The sequence below is a fragment of the Triturus cristatus genome, chromosome 3_2, assembly GCF_964204655.1.
Source record: "Triturus cristatus chromosome 3_2, aTriCri1.1, whole genome shotgun sequence".
NCBI lineage: Eukaryota > Metazoa > Chordata > Amphibia > Caudata > Salamandridae > Triturus > Triturus cristatus.
In genome coordinates this window covers 459,629,778-459,646,130 of record NC_140584.1, presented here as the reverse complement: position 1 = coordinate 459,646,130, position 16,353 = coordinate 459,629,778, and the positions used below count along the sequence as shown (strand labels likewise).

Here is a 16,353-nt window from a genome sequence, read left to right as displayed (position 1 = left end):
AAGGCGGAAAAACGCAACGTAGAAAGGTGTCCCCCCCTTACCAACTCCACCCCTCAGGTGCTGAGGCGACTGAGGTACACTTTTCAGTGCCCACTATATTGAAGATGGTATGACTTATCCAATCTGGGTTAGGTCTAGGTCTCTCAGGAGGTGGGCATAACAGAGTGTGTAGACACCAGAGGTACGTGGCCCATTGGCCACTACCCATCACTCCATTATAACACCCCAAAACGTAGTAATTAGGTAGCATACCCAGACCTTCAGTTCTTGGTGACAGAAGACCCCAGACGACAAAGCTGCGCTAGCAGAGAACCAAAAGAAGCCTCATGCTGCAGCCCAGCAACCTCCAGGACCTTGGAAGGACTGCCTGTCTTCGATAAAGACCAAGATCTCCCAGAACAGCACACCTGCTCACAAAGCAACCATCTTCAAAGTAGAGACTGCGACCTGAAGAACCGCAAAGCCTGCTCCACCTCTGCACCAGACGCCTTCGGCCCGAGCTCAGGTAGCCCACTGGTTACATCAAGGTTCCCAAATGTACAAGAGTGCACGGAGTCCCCCCTCAACAGTGACCTGTTCCAGTAAAGCGTTTCTAGCACAATAAGGCACCCCTGCACCAGTCTGTCTTGGGCCTTGGTGAAGAGGACAAAAAGTGCCCCCGCGTCATGGAGCATCGCAACTTACCTCTACAGCTGTTGGATTCCTTTAACAGACCTGAGCGTGCAGCCCTCTTCTGATTTGGCCTACCTCCATTGCTTTTCATTGGGCACCCGATGCCGTGTTGGCACACCAACGCTGGTGGTGTAATGCAGGTGCTACCTTAGGCCCTGTCCAGGGTTGTCCTCAACCTGCTGAGACTGGTACCCCAAGCCTCTGCTACTTGTAAGCAGCCCGTCCAACTGCCCCAATTACTATTGATTTGTATTGGGCCGCTCGAACTCGCACCCGGCCACCCCTGGTGGTGTACTACGGCTGACCCTTGCCCAATATTGACCTTAACTTCCCAAGACTGATCTTATAAGTGGATGTTGCCTAAACATGTTAAATGTTTTCTTCCTCCCGTAGATTAACATTGCAAAGCCTAAAATTGTAGGTGTCCACTTTTTACATTGAAAAGTATTTCTATTGCAAAATGAATTTGCCTCAGACGAAGTTCTGTGGTTCTACAAAAATATAACCCAAGTATTTTTATGAATTGGTCTCGGATTTATTCATTGAATGGCTCATTTATTCCTACTGTGTGTACAACAAATGCTTTACACTACCCGCCCACACTACCACAAGATAATGGTCTACTTTAGCCTCTGTAAGGCCTCTGGGGATCCACTGTACTCTGCCCATTTTCCCTTTTTGGTAGAATAGAGCCAGCTTCCTACACATACTATTTAGTTTGGGCGTTTTCGATTTAAATGGAGTAAGTTGGACGATAGCGAGTTGGGGAGGTGGCCAGGAAGTGAGCTTGATGGATTCTATTTGTGCCGAGGATGACTGGAATCCTAGGGTTGCATGGCTGGGAGCACCAGTTGTGGAGAGTCTGTGGTACGGAATAAAAAAAGGATAGTTGGCCATGTGCTACGGTGTCCGAGTGTATGATTTTGGCAAGATCAGGGTTTGCATTGTTGTAAGAGACAAATTGGGGCAGATCGTGATATACTTTCATAGTGGGTCGAGATCTTCCAGCAGTGTGGATTGTAAGTTCCAGAGGGGTGATTCTAGGAATCAGTTAAGATGCAGCTGGCTTTAAGGCAGAGAGATAGACTGGTGGTCACCATAAGCTATAGCGGGGGTTCCGGTAGGAACTGGCCTGAGGTGGTTATGGGACTGGGAAGAATCAGGTGTGGTCATTTTGTCTGAATGTGCAGGGGAACTGGGTCGCGATAGAGGTGGAGATACTTCCTAAAGTAATACCATAGCTTGTGGAGATTATGGAAGTGGGAGGCAGTATAGGGGTGTAGGAGGCTGTGCACGGGGATTGAAGAGTAGGTTCTACTGAGAGGAGAGTTTGGGGATGTGATTTGAGAAGGCAGGGGGCGAGTAGGATCGAGAGCCGATACAGTGGTGCAGAGAGCTGCAAAGTGGCAGTCAAAGACAGGTTCTGTTCTGAGTCTTGGATTAGGATGTTTCCAGTTATGTCAATTTTTGGGATGGGGACATGGCAAGTTTAGATCCATAGGGGATGTTGGTTACATGTAGGTGCTGTAGGAAGATTTCATTCCATTCCACAGGTCTCTTGGTGTAGAAGATAAACGCCTGTTATTGGGCCTTCAAGCATTAAACTCTAGTAGATGTCAGTTATTTGTTTTTTTGGGATGTTTTGAGTTTGTAGTTTTCGCAGCATGTTTGGATAGATTTGGCGGACGTTTTATGCGGTTGGAATTTGGACCATATCTTGACATGGCGTTGCAGTGTGAGGCCATAATTGGGAGAGATGGGTGTGGGAAGGGCTAACATCCATAGGACCGATCAGAAGTTAGTAGTTCGAAGATTGCTGATGGTTTAACTGAACGTCGCCATTATTAGCCACTACGTGGAGCTCCAGGGCTGGGGTTAAGGCATAGTCTGTTTTCTTGGGTAAACAGATTACAGCTGCGCTCGTCCTGTTTTTTGGATTGCTTCTACTTTGCATGTAACAAGACTTCGAAGAACCCCAGACAGATATCCATACATCAGTAAGCACTGAGCATGGCTCCGGGAGGCTTCAATGCTCTTTTACAAATCAAAACACTGGGTCACCCAAGCGCACATCAAAACTGTGGCACTATGCAGTCTCATTTTCTTTGCGAAATTCCTTAAACCCCAGATCTATTCCACTATGTATATCCCCCATCAGAACTTTAGTCAGGGTTGGGAGAATAAATTGGATGAGAAACATTGGACATGATCTTTACCTGCACAAATAACTTTGCACAACAGGAACACAGGAGAGACATTAAGATTCTATATGTGGCAGTGAACTCCAGTGACACCATGCTACAGATACAACTGCTCAGCGAAGTGTTGAGGACACTGGAGGCGCATGCATGCTATTCCATATATTGTGGTGCTGCCCCAAATGAACGTTTTTGGGGCGTAATCATGGCCGCTATTGACCAAATTGAGGACAGAACTCTAGAGAAAACCTCAGTTTGTAGCCTTACAGGGGTTTATACGGAGGTTTACTCTCCCCGGGGGGGGGGGGTTCAGAATCAAATCATCTTACCTACAGTCCTACAGAGCTCAGAAGGCTTACTGCTGATTGATCGGCCCCCATTTAGATTTACGATAAAAACAGTGGTTTAGCGTTCTTAGTTCCCTCCTGCAGAGTTCAGGGTCCTGCAGGAGTGAAGTGAATAAAGACTGAGCACCATATTTAAAAGAGCCCACATTTTTAAGATGCTTTTTGAGCGCATGAAGTTTTAATTTAGTGTTCTTGAATAATAAGAGATGACTAACCACAGTGCTGGCCAGGAAACATTTTACTCTAGGATTCCAGGAAATCGGGGATAGTGAGAGAAAGGAGGGCAGACTACAGGGGAATGAGTCATTAAGTGCAGTCAGACAGATTTCATACATTTACAACACAAAATAAATATGGATTACTTGCTTGTTCACACAAACCCTATTTTAAATTAAGGTCGACACCATTAGCTAGCCTTCCGGCTTTAGAACTAAAGACGTTCAGGTCCAAAATTAGATATCCTCTAAAAAAATATTCTACTAAAGTAAAGCTATTAAGAGGAATATTGCAATGGATCTTGTTCGCATCATGAGAAAAGACTGTAAGAGGGCCACTAGAAGATCGTTTAAATAGCGGCTGGCATCCGCATGAACTATCCAACACTTGCCCTCAAATACCCCAAGCAGGACTCATAACAGCATATTAACTCAGTAAAATTTGGGATGATCTATCCATTAGAATTCTAGTTAGTCTGTAAACGTTCTTGTGCAATATATTTTAACCACACACAGAAAATTGGGTTAGTGAAAAAACAAAAAAGCAGATAGACATCGTACAGGAACATACAAGGTAAAGTCAAAAATGCAAATAGAACAGCGGGCTGTAGTTCAGTTGAAAAGTTTATTTAGCACAGCAAATAATCATTATGCTACCAGGGCTGAAGCCGTTGAAGATTCACTGTAAGGAAGAAAAAAAAAAAAACAATTAGGAAACATGCTAACAGAGTACATAACATTTCTAAACTAGAATAACTAATTATATTTGCTTTACATGGCTAGTTTCTCCATCCAAATGGTTCATTTTAACTGCTTAACCCAATCTTCTTTTCCACTTTAGTTAGGAGTGTTTATGGAAGCACGAGGTAATCGACAACAACCAAATTAGCATCAATTACAATACTACAGCTTCCCCATTCCCTCTGGCCTCGACTTTAACGCATGCACTGCATCCAGGAAAGGCAGGCAAAGGTTAGAAACTGTAGCTATAGATTTGTGGCCTTGATATGCATTAAGGCTTTAAAATGTAGGTTTTCTAAATCTAGTTTTGTTCAATGCAAGAGAGGACTATTCAACAAAATACATTAACCCTTCACAGAAGGTTGAGTGGGTAACAGTTAGAGGCGCAACTGGAGCCAAATTTCAGGGGGGGGCTAAATCTTTAAGTAATAGGCAGAGTGGAGCTGCAGGGGCTCTTAAAAGGGGTGAAACAACAGCGAGGCCTCATTAACATGCAAATGGTCTTTTAAAGACCTGTGAAGTGCTCGGGTGCGGCTGTGTGTGTGACCAGGAAGCGGTCCCATCCCGGTCTGCCACACACGACTGGGGGAGGGGTGAGGGGGGATGCTGAAGCCCTTTGAGTCCAATGGGTGTTGCGCGCCTGCCTACAGTGTAATATGCACCTGCAAGTCATTCTACAAAAGTCCTAAACCACAGATTCGGAAACGACTCAATTCAAAGTATAAAGGCTCCAACACCGAAAGGAATGATGGGCGTGGCACGTCCTTTCATAAGCCATTAACGCTTGACCAATTTACTTTGTGGACAACTTGGGTCCAGACTAAACTGCTTGCACGACATTGTGCCAATACATAAAACACTTAAGCAACTTTTAATATTGCATGGATGGACTGATGACTTTGTACATGGGTTAAATGTGGTGGGTGCATTACTAATTTTAACAGCGAATACCCAACAACTGGCAAAAGTCACCAATAGATCCAGCAGACACCAAATCAGGAACATTAAATATGCATCATGTGGAATCTCCTTCCAAAAGCTGTAGTCTAATTCACAACTGACACAGAAAATCACTTTACACATGTTGCCCGCCTAACATGTCTCATGTTTGACAAAGTCCTCTTCAGTTGGCATCCTAATATTGGCAAGCTTTCCCAGTATACTTATGGATAATCATTTTGGACACAACTCTGGTAGAAGTCAACATTACTTTACTGTCCGTTGTTACGAACAAAGTATATTAAAACACAGTCCCACAGTTTCTCTATTCTTAATGCTTAATCAATAAATTATCTTTTTTACTGTTCTCCCCATACATCTTATCTGTTGAGAACATTTAAAGCTTATGTACTGCAGCCCGATAAACCTGTATCTATATCAGTCTTGTATCTGTCAATCGTGCGCACCTCAATATATATATGTAGCCGTATAATCTCACCTCAGTCATACCTCAATATGCAGAAAATAGCACCATCAACGCTCGGCTACTGGCCGGTCAGAGCGACCATTCAACCACACTGAGAAGCAGCCATTCAAAAACTTAAAAATGGTCACGTTGGATTACAAGGTCAAAAGCGTGTGTGCGAACGCACTCCAATTTCACCACACTAAACACGTTTGTAGGAGAATACTCACTACTTCCAGTTTGGTGGTAGCACTCTCCTAGTCTTGTAATAGCGGGCCAGCCTGTGAATTCTGCTTTCGATCAGAATGAGACGAAATTTAGCATCCTTGTCCTGAAAGTTCAAAAAAGAAAAACGTGTTAGAAACATTTGTTGAAGGGGGGCAAACACTATCCAATGAGCCATTACAATTTTATAAGCAACTTATGTCACAAGAGGCCAACATCGAAAAAGTTCAGCGTTTTAATTAAAATGTTATTCATTACCTTACGGTTTCTCTCAAGATGTTTGCGCACTGCAACAGCCTTCTTGATCAAATGATACAGATCCTCAGGAAGGTCTGGGGCAAGTCCTTTGGATTTAAGTATTCTCAGGATTTTGTTGCCGGTAACAAAGCGAACCTGAGCAACACCATGTGAATCTCTCAGAATCACACCTAGAAAAATGTTTTGCAGGTCAGAAGGTTACAACTAAGTACAGTACAAATAAATTAAATTGTGCAGCAAATGACGTTCAAACTCCCAAATAATACACACAAGCAGAACCTTTGTGGTTAAACATGCATATATTTAAATAAATTGCAGTGTTTTGTCCAAGCTCTGTAGGTAAGGTAATATCAAAACACCAATCATGCTAAAACTGGGTACAATCCACACCTGTGGAGTTATTGGAACAACCAATGTTAATACTCTAAGAGAAAATTGTGAATGCTGCAGGACCACTGTAGCAAAATGACCACAGTTGTGCACCAGTCATCCAGCATTCAAGCACCCAACATGGGCACAAGGAGTCAAGCAGGATAAATTAAAGCAATGATCTAATGGGGAGGGGGAGCTATAGGGGTGGGGGGAGTCTATGCCACCCCAGCCAGGCAAGTGCCAAAGCTCAAATAATAAGGATAGCCCAACCAATGTTTGCCTGTTTAACCAGATTTCTACACATTACAGTATGTGACGTTCTCATCAGCTCTCCCTACAGTCACCGCTTAAACCGTAATTAGATTAGTCAAGTAGGTAGAGTACATGAAAATTATGACTCATTTCTTGCCAGTTTAAAAGATTTGTCAGGAGGAGACTCCTAGTACTGCAATCTCTACACCGTTTGCTACCTCCTTCCTTCTGAAGCCGCAAGCTGGCAACCCACAACCAATTCATCCAGGCAGATAAGCATTTTGAGAGAAAGTAAATCATTCTAATGTAAAAGTAGAATCTACAACGTTAGGTTCATTTCTCTCTGATCCCCCAGCTGTACGCAAAAGAAATAGAAGCCAAAAGATATAGGACAAAAACAATAAGCTTGATGTTTGCATTGAATCCGAATCTAGCATCTCGGGGATGTGGAAATCCTACGGCCCAACGCCCTGCCCATATTGTTTGGGGTCAAGGGCAACAAGTTCTTATGTGTATTTTGTCCTCAGGACAAGTAGGCCTCAACCCCCTACAACACAAACCCCCTTTGGACGCTAGTTTACAGTATACCATATTATGCATCAGGGAAAGGCATTGCCTGCAGTTAAGGTACTATGTGCCCATGTGTTAATGCCGTTCTAACTTGTATTTATGGTTTATTAATGTAAAGCCTCTATTATTGGGGTGAGCGCTCTAAGATGTAAGCACAGGCTGCACTACTGAGTGGTTACAGTATACAAAGGTACACACGTTCACACGCCTTCAATGTTTAGCAATATGAGGCTATGTATAATGCTCCCAGAATGCCCTGGTTAGATGCAAATATTTGCAGGAGCTTAATAAGATTGAGGATTCTTTGCTATCGAAATAAAATGCTCACCAAAAAATTGCACATATATTTCACTAAACGACTAACATTTTAGGTACCATTTCTTTACCTCATCAATTAGTAAAATGTAGTGATGTATGCTAGTATTTCCCAAAAATATTCTTAATGGAAAATCAGTGTAACCAGTTTTAATATAATTATGGGAAACAAAAATAAACAAGCATTAGCAAAACCAGTAGGTCTGAAATTTTTGGGTCAGCCTTTTGGTTGTCAGTGTGACTTGTTTTGGCATGGTTTTTGTAATACTTTATTGGTGAGGGAGCTGCCGGGCCCTCACCATTATAACAAACATTGGCAAAAGCACACATTGCCACAGTAGTTCCTGGCACTGAACAAAATTACTGTGTCAGTATGCTCCGTGAACAGAATGCTGGCACTCACAGTGAAGCTTAGCGGATAGAGAGCATTTTAATAAACGCAAATGGTTAACGCCAGACCTAATTAGGGGCCCAGTTATTAAAGTCTCAAAACTACACCATGTCCTTGCATTAAGTGCAGGTATACAGCTTACGTGAATTCACAAAACTTTACAGAAGTAAGCCAAGAAACAGTACTCCCAGAAAATATTTGTGAATTGAATTTTAGCATGAGCAAATATGCAGGTGTAGATTTGCTCATGAGAAAATTGTTTGTTAGTCGTGAATAAATTTCCAACCTCTCCCAGTATGGGAAAAGCTTAGAGAAGAGTTGGTGAAAACCCTTAAAATATGCAAATTAGGTTTTCACTGACACAAAGTGGCATTCCAACCCTGGAACTATAGCTTACCATCACCCTCAGCCCCAGTACGTATAGCTGCAGAAACGTGGCAACATAGGAAATTGCTAGTATTCAAACCCTACTATTGAAGGAGCCCTGGCATAATCGGAGAGGCTTTTTCAGAGCTCTTATATAAAGGAGGTAGCTGCCATAACTTGCTGACGCATTACATGGCACAAAAGGGACAAGTTGATTTTTTATTAAATTCCACAACCCTGCGTCTGCATGGGTTACATATATTAAACCTACTGGCGTTAATGCTAGTTTGCCCTACAGCACCTAGAACAAACATTCGTTCGTATGGGGGGGGGGGGGGATAGAAAGAGAACCAGTTAAGGTCTTCCCTATGTCAGTTGATTCCCTTTTGTTGAAGATCCATCGTCGCCAATACATAAACACTGGCAATGCCCATGGGCCCGGCTTTAAAATAACGTATTGTAATCCGAAGCATTACAAGTAGATAGCATGGGAATGGATATGCAATTTTGTGGAAGCAAAGAACTGTAGAATAATACTGGCTTAGTTTGAAGGTCAGATACCAGACCTAGAAAAATCCATTCAGGTGGGCGGAGCCTATGCCATCTTCTGGTGACTGAATGGTCTGAAAACGACTGCGCTGTCAAGCCAGATTATAACAAGCATTTGCAATGCAATAGGTCTTGAATTTACGAGATTTTGAGCTATTGACATTGTAAATGAAGATGATTTTATGTATTTTTAAGACAGATAAAAGGTATTGCCAATAGCGTAAACTCTCGCAAATGCGAGAAATTGCGTGCATTAAAGATTTTTTTGTTTAAACGTTAGGAGAGACTGTCCTGTCTGCAACAGCAGGCAGGACAAAGCTATTCGAGGAAAGTGATTGGATGCTGTAATTAAAGCCTACCGAGTAACTTAAGTTAGCAGGGGGTGTCCTCATGAGAGGTTACAAAATGAGACAAGGCGGTACAAAGAAGAACCACTAAGCCTATTGACCAAAGAAAAGCCACTGTTTATAGTGGACAATGACAAGCCAATTAAAAAAATATGAACAGAGCGTCAACTACATACAGCATGTCTCGCAGCGCTGCCAGGCTAGATATATAAATATGTACATATACTGGATTTTGGATCTGCCACTTCGTCTGTATTTTACCTGATTAGATTGCTTTCCTCCCTATACTTTGTCCCCCTCACTGATGCACTTCATCTTTACCTTGTCATGGTTATCTTCTACTTGACATACGGAGACTTGCTTCCGGATGTTAGCCCTCAATAGAAGGGGGCATGTCTGTCATCTCCATTTGCCCCCTCCCTGATGTATTTCATCTTTACCATGTGATGGATGCTTTCCAATTGACATACGGAGACTATTTTCCTGTTTTTAGCACTCCATAGGAGCAGCATGCCTATCCCCCACACTTTTCTTCTAAAAGCCGCAAACTGCTGTTGAGACACTCGTTCCTTGGCTCATCCGATGCCGCCCTCATCCATTTTTAAGGTGCATACAGACCAACCCATAAACACATACATATATGCACACTGACTACAAACGTAAATGTTAGCCACCATGTTGTAGGCATGTGATCAAAACACGTGCATGCCTTTGTGGCTATTTTTCTTTTTGCCCCCACTGAAAGAATTATTGGGAATGCCTAGACGGGTCCCATAGTTTTTACGAGTCAAAACTGACTGCCAGCACACGTTTTGTTAGCATCCATTTCGAGATTGCTTGTTAGTGGTCAGTAGCTGGTAAACTGTCAAGAAGCACTGCAAATTTCCGACATATAACAGTCCCTCATTCTTACAAATGGTGGCGAAATTACACCTTCAGAAAGCCAATAATGTAACAGCTAGGATAAAATATTCCCGATAGCGGATAAAAGACATGCATGCCAATGTCTCAAAACCATAGCTGAAGTTTCCATGAAAAAAAACACCAGCTGAAGGAAGCTAACCAAGTCTGCTTCAACAAATAAAGGCACACTTCATATGCACAGCTTAACATAATCGGGATACTTGAAACTGAGCATATATATATATATATATATATATATATATATATATATATATATATATATATACACACACACACACACACACTGTTTAAAGTTCAATAGCCTCTGAAATACATACTACACATTTCATGGTTTTGATATTTAACTTACCAATTTGGGAAGGAGTAAGACCCTTTTTTGCCAGCTTGAAAATCTGTTCCTTCACATCATCCGATGTGAGCTTCAACCACTGTAAAGAAGGTTTATGAAGTTTACTAAAACATTTACATGCAATGTAGCCAGGACCAAATGAACTAAGGCAAAATCAAATATAAAAATAGATCGCAGTCATCAACATGCGCCCATCAAATGACCAAGTCGCCATCCAAATTCATATAAAATATTTTTAGTCATGCAATTTTTAAAAATAAGGATCGAGTACAAAAAGTAGTAAATGGGGCATGATTCAATCGAACACAGTTAGCCCTCACCAATTTGCGCCACTAGAGGAAAGAACAGTACTAACGCCACATTGTTTGGGGCAAGTTAATTGACTGCCCTTCAATTAGTATTAGCTAGATCTCTAAACTTTCACTTTGACAGCCAAATGAACACAGCATGCAGTCAACGTATGCCAGGTTTTTAAGTTGCAATGTTTAAGTTAGCAATGGCTAAATATTCAACACGTTCGCAAGCATCCTGACCCGTTAAGTTGCAACTCAGATCTAACGTAAACTACAATTGGATTCGCATCACATTTTACAGGAAAACGTTAAATTAACCACAATAATAAGAGGTAACTAACTTACAGTTGGCACGCTTCGCCTGTACGGCAATGCAGATTGGGACAAGCCCTTTCTGTAAAGGAACGTGAAACAAAATGACGTTTTAAGCAGAGAAGTGGTAGAACATAAGATGTGTGTGTAAAGAACAAAGTGATGTCAATACAAGTACACAACAGTGTGTTTTTCTAAAGCTACGGTAAAGAGTGGCTACACAACTTGTGCACAGACCAGGTGTATGACCAAAATGTAACAGTGGGATTTTATTTACGACGCGGCACTACCCCGTCTCTCACATTTTAAAAAGAGCAAGTCAGTAATAGGACAGAGAGCAAGAAGCCTAGCGAACAAAATGCTCACCACACGTGGGAAAACGTGACATCTCCTAAGTGTCCCCAGTGCTGAACCCGGGAGCGACACTCAACGTGCCCACAGAAAATATGTTAATGATCATTATTGCATGTTTACACGTGGTTTTATCACGAATAAAATAGACGAGAGCGGTGAGAAGCATCAAGTCTACATTGAAAGCTCATTTTAGCGAGCGCTCTAAAGCCAGTAGTCAGTCACTCCACTTAACCACGTCCTACTTCCCCCACCCGCAAACCAAACTCCCTTTCCACGCTGCTCGCTGTCCGATACTGCTCTCATGAGGCGGTTCTCCAGCCGCTGTTCCTTGGCCCCTTCAGGGTACATTCACAACCCTCACGCCCCGCTTACCCGGGAGCGTGCATGCGACCCATGATGGCGGCGGGAGGAAAAGAGAGACCGCTGGAACGTTCCCGGATGAACACCAATCTAGGAGGAAGTGACGTATCTTTGTACGTCTTTACGCAAGTGGTTGGGTAGGCTCGTCGCAACGTCGCACAGGTTTCCTATAGGGACGCAACGAAGCACTTATTAGGTGGTCGTTTGGGATTATTGACCCAAGTGCAAATTCGGAGGTGCTGCTTCGTCAAACTAGAAATAACAGAATTTAAAATTAGGTTTTAGTTGCATAGCAGATGGTAAATCTATATATCGTTCACCGCTGTAAAACATCGTATGCATTTACGAAGATTAGCTATGATATTCTGTAGCAGAAAAAAAGGCTCCCTATTGTTCCAATTGAAAGCATGTTCATATATGTTCTGAGCCACCGTTTGCAAATCATGGTTGCTACGTACTGCGGAAGTTTATTTTAAGTCTTTCGTTTATGTCATTGAAGGCGGATTGAAAGGGATCGTGCTTGAGTGGACGAGAAAACAAACTTGCCAATTTTTTTGTTGGCTTATGTGAGAAATTTCAATGTTGCACCACGAGGGACGATCTATGGTCGGTAGAAGAGAGAAGAAAGTTCGGAATTGCAGCCGATTATTTTTAATGTAATAGTCTAAAAATTGCCGTACAACAGCTGAACGTCCCTTTGAAGACTTTATAATATTTCTCATCGACAGCCAATTACCAAATCTTAAAAGTTGTATTTCCTAAAATTATTTTCTGATTTACACATTAGACGTCGCAACCTAATATATATCGCTCCAGTCAAATGTACTTTGTTTTCCGAGGAGATGAGATTAATGGTCTACATTAATATGAAGGAAGTTGAAACTCTGACAGTGGCCTGGGCAGCAACACAGGGTGCTGCCTGGGAACAGTATGAATGTCTGTTAATTGCCCCATCATGTGTCACACCTTGAACTAATACTGGCATTTTAGCCACCAAATATAGTCGATTGCACATACCACAAGTCTCACTCATTGCAAGTGAGACTCACTCATTTGTGCGAAAAGTTAGCTCTCACTCATAGCAGACCGAATATCACACCTGCAGAGAAGGGCTAAAACCTGATCGCTAAAGGTTGTTTATGGGACCTATAGTGTCACCGGTTAACATTGCTAGAATATGGAATAGCAGAAAACTCAGGTCCATTCATTTTGATTGCTTCATTATTTAAAAAATGCCAAAACCTGTCTTGTCAATGATGTTAAAATTTACATTACATTTCATCCTGTTACTCTTAATCATTCCTCCTAAGAATTTTCACACAAGAAAGCTCAGAGGTTGTATATGGGACCTATAGTTTCACTGGTTAACATTGCTAGACTATTTCTTAGCCTGTGCCTAGCAGATCTTGATGCAGAGGACTATCCACCTTAACAGGGTACTCTTCTTGACAGCCTTTCTTATTTTCACCTTGGAAAACTCCTGAAAATGTACTTGATGGCGCTTTTAATGATCTATATGAAACCAAACCCATTTTGGGGTCCAAATGATGGAGCCTCTCTTCATTCAAGGGATGAGCGAGAGCAAAGAATGTTGTTAGCTTTCATAAATCTGCGCAGTATACGTTGTTTTCAATAAACCTGGGCAAGAGAGAAAATTGAACTAGGTAGATTCAATGTGCCAGTATCAAAGTGACAAAAAGCAATGGAAGAAAAAGGGGCCTATTTTGGTTTCAACACGACTACCAAAAATCACACAGCCAAGCGCAAAAATCAACAATTATTTCCAACATCTAAGGCTAAATACCAATGCATGGCCTTTTGACTTATTAAACGTCTATCTCCCTCCAGGAAATTTCAAAGAGCATCTAATGTCACTAAAAGAATTAGAGATGAACATTATTTGTGGTGCATGACTACCCACCTCAAGGAAAAATCATAACCCATGTTAGATTGAACCCTCAAAGTCACTAAATTAATCTGAGCTCAGCCCCCTTAGCTCTGGCACAGTGCAGACATGCTTAACTTTAGGGCAATGTGTAAAGTATGTATGCAGTACCAAAACAATAATAGAGTTAAAATGCAAAAGAATAAAAAATCCCAAATCAAATTAGAAAAGTATAGTAAAATTTAATAAGCAAAATGTTGTGGGCACCCAAAAACAGTGTTCAAGGCAAAACTCTCAGCGGTCTAAATTATGCCACCTCAGATCAGAGCAACAAAGCACAGTTGCGGAGCAGATATTCAAATTAAAGGCACAATAATATTTGAATGGCAGGTAACGCGGTGATAAGATTTAGTTGAAATGTAATATTGTGTCACCTAAGCAATATTGAATTGTATACAAATGCAACAGGGTATTGTTACTTTGAAGCACATTCTAAGGAGGATGCATGCACTAAGATCATTTGACTCAGCCGGCTCTTTATGTAGTATATCAAAACGAGGTATACTGTGCAAAGAGTCCTGGTATTTCCTTACCAGTGGACAGAGCTTGCTCTCGTGATCCAGAGGTGCTCTATTAAGGGGTAGTGTGATCGAGCAGCCTGAAGCTTATCAGAGAGGAGTGTGAGACAACTTCAAATATACACAATGGTCAATAAATGATGCACATGGCTCAATAAGGAGATCCACATTAATTTATCTAAATAAAACATATCTTTATGTATGTTTCAGCACCAGAATCAATGCGTTCAGATAAGTAAGTTTTTCAAAACAAATACGTTTGCATTTAAACAGTCGGAACGTAGTGCATTTTTCAGAGGCTGAAGTGTTAGCCTATGGAAGGAAAAACAAATACGGCATACACGTTCTTTGCATCAACTTCAAAGAAGAGATGAGCAGTAAGGCTTTGAGACACTATATTATCAGTATTGTCAGTACCACCATCAAAAAACGCTTAACTGATTGTGATCATACTGCCCATGAAACACCACATACGAAACCTTTTTTAACCAAGATAACACAGGACCGTTTGTTAGTTGAGAACAGTGCTATTCCATTATCATCTCTTCGATTTCTTTTACAATATTTCCATCATCAACAATATTTGCAATATGTACATTCAATCCAACCTGAATCAGCGGGAATCAAATTACACAGGAGTCAAGTGGTCTCAATGAAAAATTTCTCGATTTATTTCTTTTCTTTAGTAGATACAGACAAATAGTCAGCACAACCAACGAGTTTCATCCTAGCGAACTTCATCAGGGCTGAAAAGATTAAAACATATACAAAAACTAATGTGATGCTTATCAAAAATATAAATATTTACAAACAAATTTTTATACACCTTATTATATCAAATGGAAGAGTGAATACAAAAGACTGACTCCACCACATGAAAATGCATAATCTACCTTTATACACCATCAGATACCAATATTTACAAATATTAAGAATACATATATACATCAGGTTTGAGATTCCAATGAATTCTGTACATTAAGATTCATATGCAACATCAATTTTTTACCAGTGAGAGAGCCACATTGAAGATTAATCACCTATATTGCCCTGACAAAAACATGTACTTTTCTGTCCAAACACTTGCTTGGTAATTTATCACCAAAGTCCCAGTATATCATCAATAAACCTGCACTGTGCTATATATAAATTAATCTCAGAAGGTAGTCTGTGAAGAAAAATAATAATATCCAATGGTAACTACATAGTTCATATTGAATTCCTGAATAAATGTGTACATATATCTTAATTACTTACATAAAAGTACACTTTTATCCCAATTAGTGTGTAAGTAGTAAGTGTGTTTCATTTTAGTCCTCCTTCATCAAAAGGGATATAGTCTCCTCACAGGCATCTAAAAATCAAATTGGGAAGAGAATATAACCTCTACCACAAGTATACTGGCATTCTTACTGGTTACCAGTTCCTACAAACTACTAATAAGTAAATAAACCAGCATGGACTATTATGCATTTAAAGAAAAACTACTGCCTAAACATTTCCTCTAGCCCAATGACCCTACTCACTCCAGCAGGACTAGATATCGTGGGCACTTACTTCTGTTTTCCATAACGTGGGTCAAACAGCAACCTCCAACTTCAAGAGTTGGGTTGTGAGTGATACAAAACTCACTTTCGTTATTTAAACATGTTTCTCAACCAATAGGAGCCCATGTTGGATTCCCTCCAATTACACACTATCATACATCCCAAAGTCTATGTGGTAACATGTTTTCACTCTGGTCCATTCAGCGTGTCAGTCCATCATATTCCTTTTTGGGTCATTCTAACTCACGGCTACAAACATGGTCTAATCAGGACTCCACTCTCAATCGTCAGGGCAAAACCATTCGTTATTTAAACACGTTTCTCGACCAATAGGAGTCCACGTTGGTTTCCCTCGAATTCCACGCTATAATAATGATTAAAAAAATAAAATAACTTTATTAAGTTTTGAGTGTCACATTCCATTTTTAACAGCGAAAATATTTGCTACAACATGTAGCGACACATCTTATAGCACTGCAGAACGCATTTGCAAATTGCCCATATGGTCGTACATTTGTCTGGCCATTA

The 16,353-nt window shown here is 41.1% G+C and overlaps 1 protein-coding gene across 1 annotated transcript; it reads right to left on the bottom strand.

Annotated features, from left to right (window-relative positions):
- Positions 1-4,038: 4,038 nt before the first annotated feature.
- On the bottom strand, positions 4,039-11,969 carry RPS13 (ribosomal protein S13). The gene is made up of 6 exons (XM_085648086.1): positions 11,828-11,969; positions 11,135-11,183; positions 10,497-10,575; positions 6,062-6,231; positions 5,809-5,909; positions 4,039-4,114 (listed from the first exon to the last, which is right to left on the bottom strand). The coding sequence occupies exons 1-6, from the start codon at positions 11,848-11,850 to the stop codon at positions 4,081-4,083; spliced, it is 456 nt and encodes a 151-aa protein (XP_085504212.1). The 5' UTR covers positions 11,851-11,969; the 3' UTR covers positions 4,039-4,080.
- Between the last annotated feature and the right edge of the window lie 4,384 nt (positions 11,970-16,353).

What these genes read in the sequence shown, in the direction of transcription:
- RPS13 (XM_085648086.1), bottom strand. Translation starts at nt 11,850, where the DNA reads ATGGGTCGCATGCACGCTCCCGG. An exon ending in GGTCGCATGCACGCTCCCGG is followed by an intron (nt 11,184 to 11,827) that starts GTAAGCGGGGCG and finishes GTTCCTTTACAG; the next exon opens with AAAGGGCTTGTCCCAATCTG. An exon ending in ATCTTGAGAGAAACCGTAAG is followed by an intron (nt 5,910 to 6,061) that starts GTAATGAATAAC and finishes TTGAACTTTCAG; the next exon opens with GACAAGGATGCTAAATTTCG.